This window comes from Dermochelys coriacea, chromosome 7, assembly GCF_009764565.3.
Source record: "Dermochelys coriacea isolate rDerCor1 chromosome 7, rDerCor1.pri.v4, whole genome shotgun sequence".
NCBI classification, from domain to species: Eukaryota; Metazoa; Chordata; order Testudines; family Dermochelyidae; genus Dermochelys; species Dermochelys coriacea.
In genome coordinates this window covers 25,556,306-25,572,166 of record NC_050074.1, presented here as the reverse complement: position 1 = coordinate 25,572,166, position 15,861 = coordinate 25,556,306, and the positions used below count along the sequence as shown (strand labels likewise).

The window sequence follows — 15,861 nt, the reverse complement described above, 5'->3', positions numbered from 1 at the left end:
AATGATATTCAGACTTGCTAGATCCTGCAGGTATGTAAATTTCCTCATTTCAGTTAGGTTTTAGTTACAGCTTTGATGGTCTTTCAATGGATATAAGGTATAAATCTCTGTCTTGCTGTCCTTACTGAGGCAAAACTCATTGTGTATATATAATTACTAAGAATTAAGTATCAGAATTCAATAGAATTGAGCCCTGTATTTTATTTTTTAGTTTACTTTTCTATTACGAATGAAGGCCAGGTTTGTTGTTCTTAGACTTTCTGATAGTTTAGAAAATTGCTGACACCACTGTGAAGAAGAGAAATGCTTAAAATGCACCACAAAACAACCTAAAACAAAATTAACATTTTAAAATTTGAGGATTCACATGCATTTTCTAATCAAAGATAATAAAGGGTGGAAAATAGTATTGCCAACCTCATATATTCAAAAATGGTGAGGGAGGGAAGAGAATCATCCTACAAAAAAACATGATTAGTTTAAAGTATGACATTTTCAGCAATAAATTTGGGATTTTTTTATTTGGATTTTGAACCTTCAGGATCCTACTATCAAGCTTTTCTCCATAATCATGAAGGCTAGAAGTTTGCTTTACTTAAGACATTTTTTTTAATCACATGATTGGGAGATCTGGGGGTTTAAGGAAAACACCAAATCTAAAATTGAGAGGGTTGACAAAACTGGAATAATAATGTCATTCTCCAGAGAAGTCAAGCTTGAATATTTCCCAATACTAGAACTAATCTGACAGAGATTTTTAAAAGAGGTAACTATTTATGTAGTTGTCATAAATATTCTTTGTTAACACGAAAGCTACTCTGCAAAATGTCCTATGAAGTAATTACAGTTACTGACTTTAAACATGGGTATTTTAAGTTCCTATATTTTTCCTTTCAAAATAATTAAACAACCAGTATGTTATTAGGTTAAGACAGCTTTCTTCTGTCATCCACAAAGATGTGTCAACATTTTCTTTTTTCTTTTTATAGCGTTTTCCATTAGGGGGCGATGATGAAGTTATGAGCTCTACCCTACAACAGTTTGCAAAAGTGATAGATGAGGCAAGTGTTGAATGTGTTTGGCTTACCTTTAACCTTTTCTTAGTCATCTATAGACTTCTCAACTGACTATCATTCTTGGCTTTTTTTTTTTTTTTTTTTTTTTTTTTTAAAAGAATGAGCATTCAGAAATAGCTTTTATTCATGATGGTAACACTTTAATGACTTGCCCTCCACACAGTATAAAATTGTGTGGCCTGAAGATAGAGAATCAATTTAGCGAAGTAAGATTACATTGTTTCTAAACAATGTACTTTTTATGTCCTGTAACTTTATGTAGGTATCTGCCATAAAAATTGTTACATTACAGAACTAGAAGGTAACAGATTTAAAGTATAAGTATTAATTGTAGACATAAATTGATTCCACTTGCTTCAATATCTGTTCACACCAAAGTGAATAAACGCTTTAATTTCAAGGGCAATTTCAAATATACACTATCATTTATAATTAACGTTGAGGTAGCGCTCCAAAACTGCAGTTAAAATAGTGGACCCATTGTACTATACATTTGAAGATGCCATTCTTGGTCAAACCAGTGCAGACCAATTTAAGACATGATGAAGCAAGTGAATGTAAAAACATAATAGGAAGGAAATTGGAAGGGATAGGGAAGAAAAGGGTAACAGTAATTTTACACACTTAATATGAGGTTTGTGCATTGATAGTTCCATAACTTACTTCTCTATATTTAAAAAGCTTTTATTAGGAACTCTTATTGGCTCTCTATCCAGCCATGATCATTTGGCTATTTTTGGGCATCACAACAACAATGGATCTTGAGGAGGGATTTGAAGGAGGACAAGGCAGTTGAGACTTTACACATTCGTTTGGCGAAGATGCTCCATGCTCCATAAAGAGTAGCATGGCAGTAACTGTAATGGTGCTTGAGGGGTTAAGTGACAATCAAGGTTGGCATAGTTGTCATGATGGAAAAGTGGCTTGATAAGGTAGAAGAGCAGAAAGTAGGTAGGGTCATAATTGTGAGGTATTAAAGGCGTGAACAAGAAGCTTCACTTGGATGCAGTGTAAATGGCAGACAGTGGAGGGATTCAAAGAGGGACGATACGGTGAGAATCACATGGACAGGCCTTTATTGGACTAGAGAAGGGTGTAGGTTACAGTATTAAATGTTGGAGATGATGAGATGTTGATGAGAATTTTAGCTATGTGGACAAAGAGAAAATGTTATTGAAGAAGAAGCCATGAAATTTGGACATGGCCTGGGTGTTAGGACCAAAAAAGGGAGGAGTCAAAGGTTACCCACCCCAAAGATTATAGGCCAGGGCTGTAGAGAAGATGGTGGTGTCGTCAACACTGACAGAAAATGGGGGGGATGGGAAGGACTTGGGAGGGAGGAGTAAGGAATTCTCTTTTAGCCACATTAAGTTTACGTTGATGGAGAGAGAGAGAGAGGCTGTGATGTGGGATTGCATGATGGAAAACAGATCAAAATTGGAGAGGTAGATTTGGGACTCATTAGCATAAAGATAGATAAAGATTAGATTTAGCTAAAGATTCAGTTGCTATCAGATAACTGAGAGAGTGAAAATATATAAAGGGAGAAGAAGAATGGGCCAAGAACAGAGCTCTGTAGAACTCCCACAGAAAGTTGTTGATGAGATGAGTAAATGCTGAAGAAGTCAGGGAGAAGGGAGAACCATGAGAGGATGGAGTCCTGAAAACTTCAGCTGGACAAGAATTTTTCTGATTTATCAGGGTGTAACCCAAGGTGCCTAGAGTATCCCACACTGGAAATGCCAACGACAGGCAGGCTGCAAAAAAGAGAGATGATGTCCCCAAAACTGGTCGTTAACACTGTAGTTAGATTCACCAGCCAGTCACAAACTCTGCTCTTGATCCACTACACTGGTTATCAAGAAGCTGAAAGAAAAGAAATCACATAACCCCCTTTATTGCATTCCAGACTCTGGCTCTGAATCAGCAAATAGATCCAGTAAAGTGAGAAGTTACTTAAAACTCTGTTTACTCTACAAAATGTTCTTCTGATCCCCAAAGGGCCGGCCGCACTACCAGATCAATACTAATTTGGATCTTACCCAAAACATCATGTTGCCAGCCAATCCTTTAGCATCTAAAACCAAAGGTTTATTAAAAAGAAAAGAATGAGAAGAGAGTTGTTAAATGATCAAAGCGATCAGATACACACACACATGACTTCAGAGTCCATATATCAGGTCCTTAGCAGCATGGGTGAGTTTGCTTGCTTGTAAAATCCCTCTCTAACACATCCAAAACTTGGATGGGTTTATCAGTCCTTTGTTCAAAGCTTCAGTTTGTAGAGAAGTTACTCCAGAGGTGAGAAGCAGGGGTGAAGATAAAATGGAGATGATGTAGTTGCCTTTTTATCTCCTTTGCCATGTAGCTTGTACATCCTTTGCCCCAAACACAAGCTCACAGCACATGGGCATGGAAAACCAGTGTTGCCAAATCCACATAGCAGGAAGTCACCAGACAAACCCTGAAAAGTCACTAGCTATAGCTGTTTAAGCACTCAAAAGGAGTTAAAAATGTCACTGAACAAAATTTCCAGAGAATTCAACAGAGAATTTTATATATATATACACACGCCCAAATGTAGTCACAAAATCATTCACAAGCAGCTCAATAGTGCTAATAAAATCCATTCCATGCTCTTCGTACTATATTCTGTTGCACAGCAGAAGCAACTACAAAAGTACACTGTCATCATCAGGAGGGCGCCCTCTGCTCATTAGGAAGGAAACTGTAGCCGTCTGCTCATTGGGAAGTGCGCTCTGTACACTGCAGCCCAGGTTGGCTGGGGTTGGTTAATTTCAGCTGAGCTTCCCTTTCTTGCCAGCCTGAATTTGAGCTGACAGTTAGTGAAAGGTAAAGCCCAGAACCGGAGGGAAGAGGACATTCACCTGACCTGAGCTTGGCACAGGGAGCCGAGAAAGTAGATTTAAAAACAAAAATCTGCTAGCCGGACCACTTCCCCCTGTTTCCAGGGTTTCATTTCTGAAAACAGCTGGGCAGCTAACCCGAGGCCAAGCCAGGGGAAGGAGTTAAAGGGGAACTGAAATCAAGCCAGCTCTACCTTTGATCTTGTAGTAAGGGCTTCATTCAGAGAGGCACAGTGCCCCCCCACCCCATTGGGGCACATGGCCCTGTCTCATCTCGCCTCGCCTTCCCAGCTCTTGTCACCGGCTCAACTGCCTTCTCCCGCCCTGCCCACTTCATTAGCCATCTTTCACTGCATCACAGAGTGTGCTACCTACTGTGGAGTGGCGAGAAAGGACACATCTGGGTAAAAACAAGCCCTGGCTAATGTGTTGCTCTCTCCAAAATGCACCTGGTTTTAGCAAAGTATTTAATTAGCCGCCACAAACTTCTTTTTCTCACCTGCAGATTATAGTGATCTCAGCCCAAGAAACAGTGGAATGTGATTCCTTCTGAGGACATGGTCAATTGAGATGTAATTACATTGACTTGGTATGCAATAGAATGTAGTAAGAAGAGCATGGAATGGATTTTATTAACATTATTGAGCTGCTTTTGAATGATTTTGTGACTATAGATATTGGTACCTTCTTTCTCTGAATGTCATTATTATTGGTAGTGAAAGTCACTAGATTTGTCACTGGTCACTTTGACACTTATTTTCTCACGAGGGAAACGAAAAAGTCACTAAATCTAGTGACAAAGTCCTAAGTTGGCAACACTGGGAAAAGCTCTTGGAGTCCCCTGTCCACAGGCATGTCCCTTCAGGTCCTGCTGACTCATAGGCTTAGTCCCTGGCTTCTCTCAATGGGTTCATTGTACAGCTGATTGCCTTTGATAGGCCATAGAGCAGGCTGGATAATGCTGATGCCAATCTGTCTGGGTATCACCCAGACACACAGCACAAGTTTGAGATATAAGTATACCACACATTCATAACTCAAAGATGATACATACATATAAACAAGATTATCTTATTTAGCAAATCATAACTTTTCCACTGTTACCTTACATGGCATATCTTGTGTAAGATTCATTGCAAGTTTGTAATAATTGGTATCAATAATATTATAAATGGTTCCCTATATTCCATACAGCATCTCACATGGTTTTGTTGGAAGATGCAGATTCATCAGACCCAAAATGTTTTGCAGAAACTTGTGGTTCAGTCCTCCAATGAACAACAGGCAAGTTTCTGATAAAACCAAGCTTAATTGCCTCGCAGTTTTCCTGAAAGGCTGCTGGGGAATCTGGACTTCCAGGGTCTAGGGCAGCCCCAATAGGCAGGCTGCCTTGGGGCTGGAGACCCCAGTGTCCATGGCTCTGGGCAGCCTTGACATGCAGCTAGTCCCAGGGTTTCTAGGCTTTCTGCTATAGAGATGGAAGCACCCGTTTCCAAAGCCCTCAAGTCAGCTACAGCTCTGGCTGCCAGGGCATCTAAGCTTTGGGCTCCCTATCAGTCCGCTGCTGACCGGGAGCTCACAGGTCTTGCGAGACATGGCTGAACCAGGAGCCTCAGGGTTGGAGCTTCCAATGTCAGTTTTGTTTCAGTTTGCTTAGTTCTATTCCTAAACAAAAACTAAACGATTCTAAATTTCCCCTGGAACAGAAATTGTGATTTTTTTTTTTTTCAATCCGCTTTATTGAAAACCAAAAGAGGACAAGTTTTCAAGAAAGGTATAATTATCAGCTAAAAAGCTATATGCTTACTCAATTTCCATACATAATTAAGTCTTTTCCAACTGACCTATTTTATTATAACACACATCTGCAGGATCTCAGGGTGCTTTGGCATTCCTCCACATAGATAAAAGACTATATTTTTTATATCTGTCTATCCACAGTGTGTAAACTTAAGTTCTCCTAAAGGAGACCTACAGAAGTTGAATAAAAAAATCCTTCCGTTACTGCAACATGTACTTCATGCTGTTAGCTGCAAGGCTGAGGGGGTCTTAGTTACTTCTTAACACATATATTTAAATTTAAAACTCTGTATTGAATGTCCTTTTTAGCTTGAAGTAGTTTGCAAACATGGCTGAAGCTCAGGAAAGATATTTTAAAGACTTGCTTGTCATCTGTAAGTGAAATTTATACCAAAGCAACTTTGTTCATGGAGGCTATTAAAGCCAAGCGGGACTGCAATTAGTAATATTTTCCAAAAACTATTTACATAGCTGACTATTTGCTCTTTTGTTTTTTTCCCCTTACAGCTCAGTTCTTGTCATGCAGTACTTTCAACTCAACTAGCTGATGCCATGATGTTTCCCATTACTCAATTTAAAGAAAGGGATCTAAAAGGTAGAGTAGTCAAACTGGTTCATATAGTAGTTTTAATCCATAGTTCTTGCTCTACCTAATTACAGGCTACATCACTTAATTTACACTGGAATATACTCCAGTGGTCTCAAACTGGTATATTTTTAATGTAAATCATTGACATTAGAACTACTAAACAGATATTTTAAAAAACTTTGTCCGTGTTTAAAGGAATTAACCCTATGTCATGTCAACAAACATGGTAATTTCTTCTGCAAATAAACGGTTCTGTTCAAGATCTAATTTTTGCAATAGCCTTTCACATAGGTGATCCCAGTAAAAATCAGGTTTCAGTTAAAAGATATAAATAATTTGTAGGTTGTAGCCTATTTCCCAAGGATGTTTGTCCACATCCAATGCCACCATATAAACTTGTAATGACTGGCAGTCTCTATTCGGGGTAGATCAACAGTATAATAGGTCTGGATTTGTAAGGTGGTTTGCCTGACACAGCTGGTGAAATAGTTGGCTTTAGCAAATGCTTACAGTTTGTGAGCACTTTATTTTATATTAAACAAAATAAGATGCACTTCTTTAATAATGTGAAGTGGATAATTTTGGTAGATTTTATTCGCATACTAAATTTACTAGACTATTGAATCCTGGTTTCAAGTATGTAAAATACAGTGAAGTTTTAAAAAAAAAAAAACTAATTAAAATTCCTAACATAAGACATTCCATACTAATAATGTGGACACTACACTGAAGGAAAAACAATGGTTCCGTCATAATCCGGATAACTTTGTGGATTTCAGAAAAGATTATTTTCCTTTTCTGTAGGTGCGATGCCAGGCTGCAGAAGTGATTATGGAACAAAGTAGACAATGTTATTTTTCAGAACAAGGAAGCAATGGTATTTTTCCAGTCAAGTCTAAAATTACTTTTCATAGCCCTCAAGGGTGGCTGTTAACGATGTAGTGGTTATTGAAAATGGCAGCTGAAAATTTGCTCATTACAAAAGTGCATAACCTGCAACTGAGATTGTATTTAACATCTAATGAGACCATGCTCCTCCATTATGTATTCTACAAACACTTCCCGTTTACATCAGTTACCTAGCTGTGGAAGTGCTTGAAGTTCTCATGGACACAGAGATAGAGGCCACTTTTCTTCAATCTTTTTAAAAGAAAACTAAAACACTATCAAATATTCACGTTATAATAATGTTATATTTTCTTCTGATATTGGTCTCTTATTCAAATATAATATTCTTTGCAGAGATATTGACTTTAAAAGAAGTTTTCCAAATTGCCAGCAATGGTAAGTACACCGTAAAAGTTTAATTTTCCTGTGAATGTTTGTATGACAGAATATAACATCAGGAGGTAGGGTGGGGATTTAAAAGGGATTTTCAATGAACATAACTTTCCTAGCTTTCTTTGAAAATCCCAGTCTTGAGTCTCAAAGGTTTATGGAAAACTGGAGTCATAAAATTAGTTTGTTTGGTGGCAAGGTGAGCCTCCATAGCCCTGTCTTGATACTGCTCACCCTGCCTCAGTCCCCTCCACCACCCACTTCCCAGGAAACTCACAGATAGTAATCTCTCTTAGCACCACATGGCAAGGTATTAGTAACAAACTTAGACAATAGTTCTGAATGCTACATAAACAAAAGGATCTTCTGCTTCTCCTGGGCCCAGGTCTCATTTTTTTTCTGCTCTCCTACAAAGCGCTGACTTTCAGGGCTTTTTTTTCCTCTGGGTGTCTCCTATTTTCCAGGGCCAGGCACTGGAGCAGCTTCCCTCCTGTAACCCTCAATCCTTCTTCAACCTATTAACCTGGGGATTATCCTTCTCCAGGGTTTACCAGAAGAGCCAATTGCCCTTTTGCAGCTTTCCACTCCAATTGAGCTCTCTTGCCCTTTGTAGTCATTCAGTGACCCCTTCCTGGCTAGATCTAATAATTGAGCAGGGCTATTTGATTCCTAGATGATCAGGATCAGCTGGGAGAGTAGCTGTTCTGTCACAGGCAAAGCTGGGCCTGACTCCCTTTAAAGGGCCAGTCAGCCTGTGACAACTTACTTACAATACCTTAATGAAAACATAACTGAAAATTAATGCAGTTACTACTAACTGATGGAAACAAAACACTAAATATAGTAAAAATAGAATGAGAGCGTGTTGTTGTTTAGGTCTTAGTTGGTTTATGAATTTCTGTGCTCTATGAAATAGGGATTTGCTTAATTAATGGAAGTTTAGTTCCCTAAAATTGCTATTTCATATTTATTTTTTCTGTGTTGGGTGTGGTAATGTTCGTTTAAAAATGTAGTTGGTGTTTGTTGGAGAGGGGAGAATGCACTATTTAGTCAGTTTCTTTAATGTTAACCCTTTTTGTATATGCTAATGAAGGGTACAAGCTTTAGATGGAATTTATTTTCTCTACAGAATAGAATATGCAAATGATTTTATTAATAAAAGTGCTTCTCCATTTCAGAAACTGTCACTTGACCACTTTGAAGAATAATAGGTATTTAGGGAAAGTTTTCCTGACAGTTCCTGTTTCTAATTTTTGTCAAGATACTTGCATAACTATTTAGAATTTGTCCCCAGCTTAGGTAGCTAGAGTAGCAGAATGATAGTCAAGAGAACAAAAAGTCTTCAAGAGATGTCCCTGTGAGTGCTCCACTCCAGGTGTTGGTGCGTCCCTGTGCCTTAGCTCAGAGATTTTTACAGCAGTACTCATACCGGTCATGCACGCACAGAGCTTGCCTCCCCACTCTGAGTATACCTTAATAGTGTGCGTGCACGACCGGTCTCCTCAGTTCTTACTCTACCATCCCCGTCCAGAGCTCAGCAGACTGGTTAGAGAATTTCTTCTCTTCCTTGTTCAACTTGTTTTCCCTCTTAGTTTAGCTTACCAGTAATAATTAAGTACCCTTCCCTTCTCTTCTCTTTATATTAAAAAAAAAATATAAAAAATTTTGTTCCTGTCAGGGCAGCCGCTTCTGACATGCATGTCTCTCCAGGTTTTAAGTGCTGATCTAACTGTAATGATGCCATCCCTCTTTCAGATGGCCACTCTAAATGTATTAAATGTTTGGGAGGGTCTCACATCCACCAAAAATGTGTCCACTGCAGCAAGTTGAAATCCAGGGCATGCAAAGACAGGGAGCTGCAGCTAAAACTGCTCCTGTTGCAAAAATCTCTTGGACCCGCCTCAGACCCGGGCTCTGACTCTGCTGTACACTGCAGCCCCCCCTGCTTCAAAGAGACAAAAGAAAACTTTAAAAAAAAATCAGTCTCTTACCTGCAAGGGGTATTTGCAGGGACAAGCCTTCTCTGGGGACTGCTTCCCTCTCCGTGCTCCCCCGGCTGAGTACCTTTGATGCGCCGGGCTCCTCCAGCGCTGCGTGAAACCCGGCTGCAGTGGTCACGCTAACTTCCGGTGCCGAGGCTTCAGGCTTTCAGTTGCCTGCCTCTCACACGGCACCGTTCGGCACCACGATGGAAGCAATGCCGATGTATGCTAGCCTGCCTGACCCGCCACAGGCTTCTCTCACTCTCCCGGCACTGTCAGCCTTTGAGCTAGCTGGCAGTGACAGAATGCTTGGGACACCAGTGCAGAGGAATCCCTCTTCACAACAAATTCCTCTCACTCAGCCCTCCCCTCACAGAGGCACTGCGGCACCACAATTCACACACACAAAGGGCCTCCTGATGTCACCTAACTTGCAGTCACCCCTATTTAACACCTACTTCTCTCTAGACCCTCAGGCAAGGTCCACACAGCTTTTCTCCAGTGATGAGGAATCTGGGCTGCAGGGAGAATTTTCACCTTATCAGATCTCCTGTCCACAGACCCCACTCAAGAGAGGCCATAGAAAAGCTGCCTCGTCCTACTGCCCCATGGTGCGTGAACCTTCCCACCACAGTGGCAATATTGGGCTCCTTATACTCAGGACCGCACTCGTTATATCAGTGCAGCCAGGCATGAGACCAGTTGTTCTGCCTGATGAAGGATTGCTTCCTCCTCCTCTGACATCTTTGCACGACTTCTCAAAATTTCAAGACCTGTTTAAAAAAGTTGCCAATGAGCTACAAATTAACCTGGAGGAAGTTCCTGAACAGCAGCATGAGCTAACTGACATCCTGCTGCCCTCATCGTCTTCTAGAATTGCATTACCTGTCAATGCTGCCCTTTTAGAATCTGCCAAGGCCATTAGGCAAACCCTGGCTGCAAGCCTACCTACCTGTAAGAGAGTAGACTGAAAGTACTTTATTCTTCCAAGGGCTCAGAATTCCTTTTTATTCACTCAGGGCCAAACTTGCTGGTTGGTAATAGATGCAGTTAATCGAAAGAACAAACACTAGTTTCCCCGCTCCATCCCTTCCGACAAGGACAGTAAGCGATTAGATCTGCTTGGACGTAAGGTATAAGCTTTTTCTACTTTGCAGTTTTGCATTGCTAATTATACAGCCATTCTAGCAAAGTACGACCACAAAAATTACAATAAATTCATGGACTTTATTGATCACATTCCAGAAGAAAAGAAACCACAATTTACAGCCATAGTTTCAGAGGGACAAATCATCTCCTGCACTACTTTTCAAGCTGCCCTTGATGTGGCCAATACTGTGGCACAGTCCACTGCCGCAGCAGTTGTGATGCGCTGAGGGTCATGGCTCTCCTACTCCTCCTTTCCCAGGGAGGTCCAGAGTACCATTGAGGATCTCCCCTTCGACGATGATAAACTATTCGCCTTCACCACAAATGACGTACTCCACTCTGTGAAGGACTCCAGGGCAACTCTCCGGTCTCTAGGAATTCAAACCCTATGTCAGGGTTCCCTCCCCACCCTGAACTCTAGGGTACAGATGTGGGGCCCTGCATGAAAGACCCCCTAAGCTTATTTCTACCAGTTTAGGTTAAAAACTCCCCAAGGCACAAATTCTCCCTTGTACCTTGGATTAGGCAACTCTGCCACCACCAAGTGATTTAGACAAACTCAGGGAAGGACCACTTGGAGTTCCTACTCCCCCCTAATATTTCCCCAAGTCCCCACGCCCCCTTTCCTGGGGAAGCTTGAGAATAAACAAGATGGAGCACAGACCAACCTTGGTGTTTTTTTAGGACACTTTAAAAAAAAAAAAAAGGGCAAAAAAAACAACCAATCAGATTCTAAAACAGAACTTTATTATAAAGAAAAAGATAAAAGAAGCACCTTGTAAATTAGAATGGAAGATAATCTTACAGGGCAATCAGATTCAAACATAGATGATTTTCCTCTGGGCCAAACTTTAAAGTTACAAAAAGAAAAGCAGGAATACACCTTCCTCTCAGCACAGAGAAACATCACAAGCCTAAACAAAAATAAGCTAATGCATTCCCTTGCTAGTACTTGCTAATTCTAATGGAGTTGGACTGCTTGCTTTCTTGATCTGTGTCTGGCAAGCACACAGAACAGACAGACCAAAACCTTCTCCCCACCCCACGATTTGAAAGTATCTTGCCCCCTTATTGGTCCTTTTGGTCAAGTACCAGCCAGGTTACCTGAGCTTCTTAATCCTTTACAGGTAAAAGGATTTTGTGCCTCTGGCCAGGAGGGATTTTATAGTACTGTATACAGGAAGGTTTGTTATCCTTTCCTTTATATTTGACACCTATGACCAGAATAGATATCAGCCTGACCAGAGACCAAGCTACCCCACATACACCCAGCAATTCCATAGATCTCACAAGCAACAACAACGCCAGAGATCAAGGTACCAACACCACTGTCCCAACTTCTCGGCAGCGTCTCAACCCCCTCCAACCAATAAGCAAATTTGAAGCCTTGGTCGAGAGTATAGAAAACAATATTCCCACTTCAGCGCTTACACCGTCTGCCCCTATTTTTGGTCACCGTCTACGCCCATTCTCCGATCAATGGAGCAATATTACCTCCAACAAGTGAGCTTTAGAGGTTGTCACAGTTGGCTGTTCTATCACTTTCCTCTCCCCACCTCCCATCCACCCACCCTCCCCGTCCCTCTTCAGGGACCCCTCTCACAAGCAACTGCTCCTCCAAGAATTAAAACATCTCCTTCAATTGGGGGCAGTGGAAATCATACCTGAACAACACAGAGGGAAATGTTTCTACTCCTGTTACTTCTTAACAGAAAAAAAAAAAATGGGGAATGGCTACCAATCCTCAACCTCAGGCAGCTAAACAAATGTATCAAAAAGCAAAAGTTCAAAATGGTTACCCTCACCACCATAATCCCAGCACTGGAGCAGGGTGATTGGTTTTCAGTCCTCGACCTATAGCACGCTTATTTTCATGTGACTATTCACCCAGCCCACAGATGTTTTCTTGGTTTTACCCTCAGTTCTACACATTTTCAATACAGAGTGTTGCCCTTCGGCCTGTATACCGCCCCCCCCCAGTTTTCTCCAAACTCCTAGCCATAGTTACAGCCCACCTCAGGAAACGAGGTTATGATATTTCCTTACCTCGTCGATTGTCTTCTCAAAGCCTCAATGTTTGACAGAGCTCTTCGATCCATGCAGCTTACCGTTGCTTGCTTCCTTTCCCTTGGCCTGCAAATAAACAAAAACAAATCCACTTTATCTCCTACCCAACAACTGGAGTTCATAGGAGTGCACCTTGATTCCCAAAGGGGAATAGTGTCTCTCCCACTGAATGGTTTCAACACCATAAACTCCTGGTTACAAAACTTTAACAGTCCCCAGGTCAGTGCGCAAGACTGCCTGCAACTATTAGGCCACATGGCCTTGTGTACTTTCTTGATAAAAAATGCATGCCTATACAAGAAATGCTTCCAAGCTTGGTTTGCCATGGTTTACAGACCGAATGTACGCTCTCTAAACAAGCCTCTATCCATACCCTTCAGAGTCAAAGACTCCCTCCGATGGTGGACAGTTCCCTTTAACCTCTGCTCAGGGTCCCTTTTCTCCAGGACTCCATCACTCAAATGACACCGTGCATCCCTCACGGATGGGGAGTGCACATGTCCCACCACACAGCTCAGGAGCTGTGGTCTTTCACCGAAGTCTCATACACATAAACGTCCTAGAACTGCGAGCTGTACGCAATGCCTTGCCGTCACTTCCTCCTATTATCAGACCAACATGTTCGATAATGACAGACAACATCGCGTTGCATGTTCTATGTCAACAGGCAGGAAGGGGCTCGATCTCACTCACTTGGCACAGGAGCCACGAAGCTCTGGAATTGGTGCCTCATGAACAACATCTGGATATCAGCCACCTATCTTCCCAGGGCCCTGAATACCACTACGGACAAACTAAGCAGATATTTTCCCTGGGATCACGAATGGGAACACTATCATATGAAATATATTCAGCATTTGGGGTTCTCCAACCTTGGACCTCTTCACGACTGCGAAGAACAAGAAATGTCCCAAAATTTTTGCTCCAGAGCTGGATTGGGCAAACATTCCCTAGGAGATGCATTGCTGATTTCATGGGCTCAACACTTAATGTATGCTTTTCCCCCAATACTGGTTCTCCACAGCGTTCTGACAAAGTTACCAACAGATCGTGCCACGGTATTTCTGATTGCCCCGTCGTGGCCCAGACAACCGTGGTTTCCGTTCCTCACCATAATGTTAATTCGCCCACCGATTTCAGTGCCCCTCACTTTGAACCTCCTATCGCAGCAACATGGCCAATTTCTTTACCCCCAATCTGTCCATGCTTCACCTCAAAGCTTGGTTCCTACATGATTCTCCCAAAATGAACTAGCATGCTCTGAGCAGGTTCAAAGAGCGCTCCTACGTAGCAGAACGCAATCTACTCGCATCATCTATCTCCTAAAGTGGAAGCAATTCACACAATGGTGCTCAACTAAACAACTTCCTCCTACTTCTGCACCTGTTCCGCCCATACTTGACTACCTATTAGACCTTAAGCAATCTGGCCTTTCTTTCAGCTCCATCAAGGTCCGCTTAGCTGCTATTACAACTTTTCATGACAAGATCGATGATACCTCTGTTTTTGCTCATCCAATCACCAAGCATTTCTCAAAGGGCTTTAATCCCTATACCCGGACATTAAATCTCCTACCCATTTGAGCCCCTAGCCACTTGCTCCTTCTTACACCTCTCTATGAAAACAGGATTCTTACTGGCAATCACCTCCGCCAGATGTGCAGGAGAAATAGCAGCCAGTTGTGCAGGAGAAATAGCTGCTCTCATGGCAGACCCACCATACATACTATTTTTTAAGGGCCAGGTTACCCTCCAACTACACCCCAAATTTCTTACAAAGGTGCGTTCGTCATTCCACATCAATGAGCCAATACACCTACCAGCCTTCTTTCCAAACCACATGCAAACTGTTTGGAATCCACAATGCATACGTTAGATGTACAAGGGGCTTTGTCCTTGTATTTGGATAGAACCAAGCCCTTTAGAAACTCTTCTAGACTTTGTCTCCATTGCAGAGCACCCCAAAAGGACACCTATTTCTATCCAGAGACTTTCAAACTGGATTTCTGACTGTGCTATCAAATAAAGTTACGCCTCCAGCCAGCATCAGAACTCACTCTAGTAGATCTGTGGCTACCTCCGTGGCTTTTCTATGCAAAGTTCCTCTGGCTGACATCTGTAAAGCAGCCACTTGGACTTCCGAACGCACATTTGTTAAGCATTATGCCCTTACTCAGGGCCCTCTCTCCGATACACGATTAGGCAGAGCTGTATTATCTACTGCATTCCTACCAAATCCGAAGTCCCTACATCCTTGAGAGACACTGGTTTTAAGTCACCTGGAGTGGAGCACCCACAGGGACATCTCTCTCTCGAAGAGGAGGTTACTCACCCTGTGCAGTAACTGACGTTCTTAGAGATGAGTGTCCCTGTGGGTGCTCCACTACCCATCCTCCTCCCCTCTACATTGGAGTTGGGGTATCCTCTGTTGTAGATAAAGAACTGAGGAGACCGGTCGCACATCCACACTATTAAGGTACACTCAGAGCCGAGGGTGGGGAGCAGTCTCTGCGCGTGCATGACTGGTACGAATATGGCTGTAAAAATCTCCAAGCAAAGGTGCAGGGATGCACCAACATCTGGAGTGAAACACCCCCAGGGACACACACCTCGAAGAACGTCAGTTACTGCACAGGGTGAGTAACCTCCTCTTATTCATGAGATTTCATTTTTTTAAAAGTTTGAGGTTTTAATTTTGGAGAGCTTTGTGTTCCAAGTGTCAGTGAAAGAAACCATTAAAACATCTAAGTGGTTGTATTTTGTTTCATTTGAACTTAAATAGTCCATTACGTATCTTTTCTATGTTATACATTTGCTTAATTTATTAAATGACTGTAAGATATTAAATATTTTATTATTTAGATCATGATACTGCCATTAACAGATACAGTCGGCTGTCAAAAAGAAGAGAGAATGAAAAGGTTTGTGAGATGTACTTTTAAGCAGCCTCTTTGAGGAGGTAAACCAAAATATTATAGAATAGACATAATCTCCAATGATAGCAAATACTATGCAACAGAGTAGACTTTACTTAGTCTGATAGTTCAGGTTCTA

The 15,861-nt window shown here is 41.7% G+C and overlaps 1 protein-coding gene across 4 annotated transcripts in view; it reads left to right on the top strand.

The window, feature by feature from the left end:
- APPL1 (adaptor protein, phosphotyrosine interacting with PH domain and leucine zipper 1) overlaps positions 1-15,861 on the top strand; it is a 56,549-nt gene that overhangs the window by 12,063 nt on the left and 28,625 nt on the right. For 3 of the 4 annotated variants that reach the window (XM_038408670.2, XM_038408671.2, XM_043520008.1), the window contains 4 exons: positions 990-1,061; positions 6,251-6,338; positions 7,575-7,616; positions 15,670-15,728. In XM_038408670.2, coding sequence (XP_038264598.1) covers positions 990-1,061; positions 6,251-6,338; positions 7,575-7,616; positions 15,670-15,728 — 261 coding nt within the window. The remainder of the gene's footprint in view (positions 1-989; positions 1,062-6,250; positions 6,339-7,574; positions 7,617-15,669; positions 15,729-15,861) is intronic. The other variant, XM_043520007.1, reaches the window with a different exon arrangement.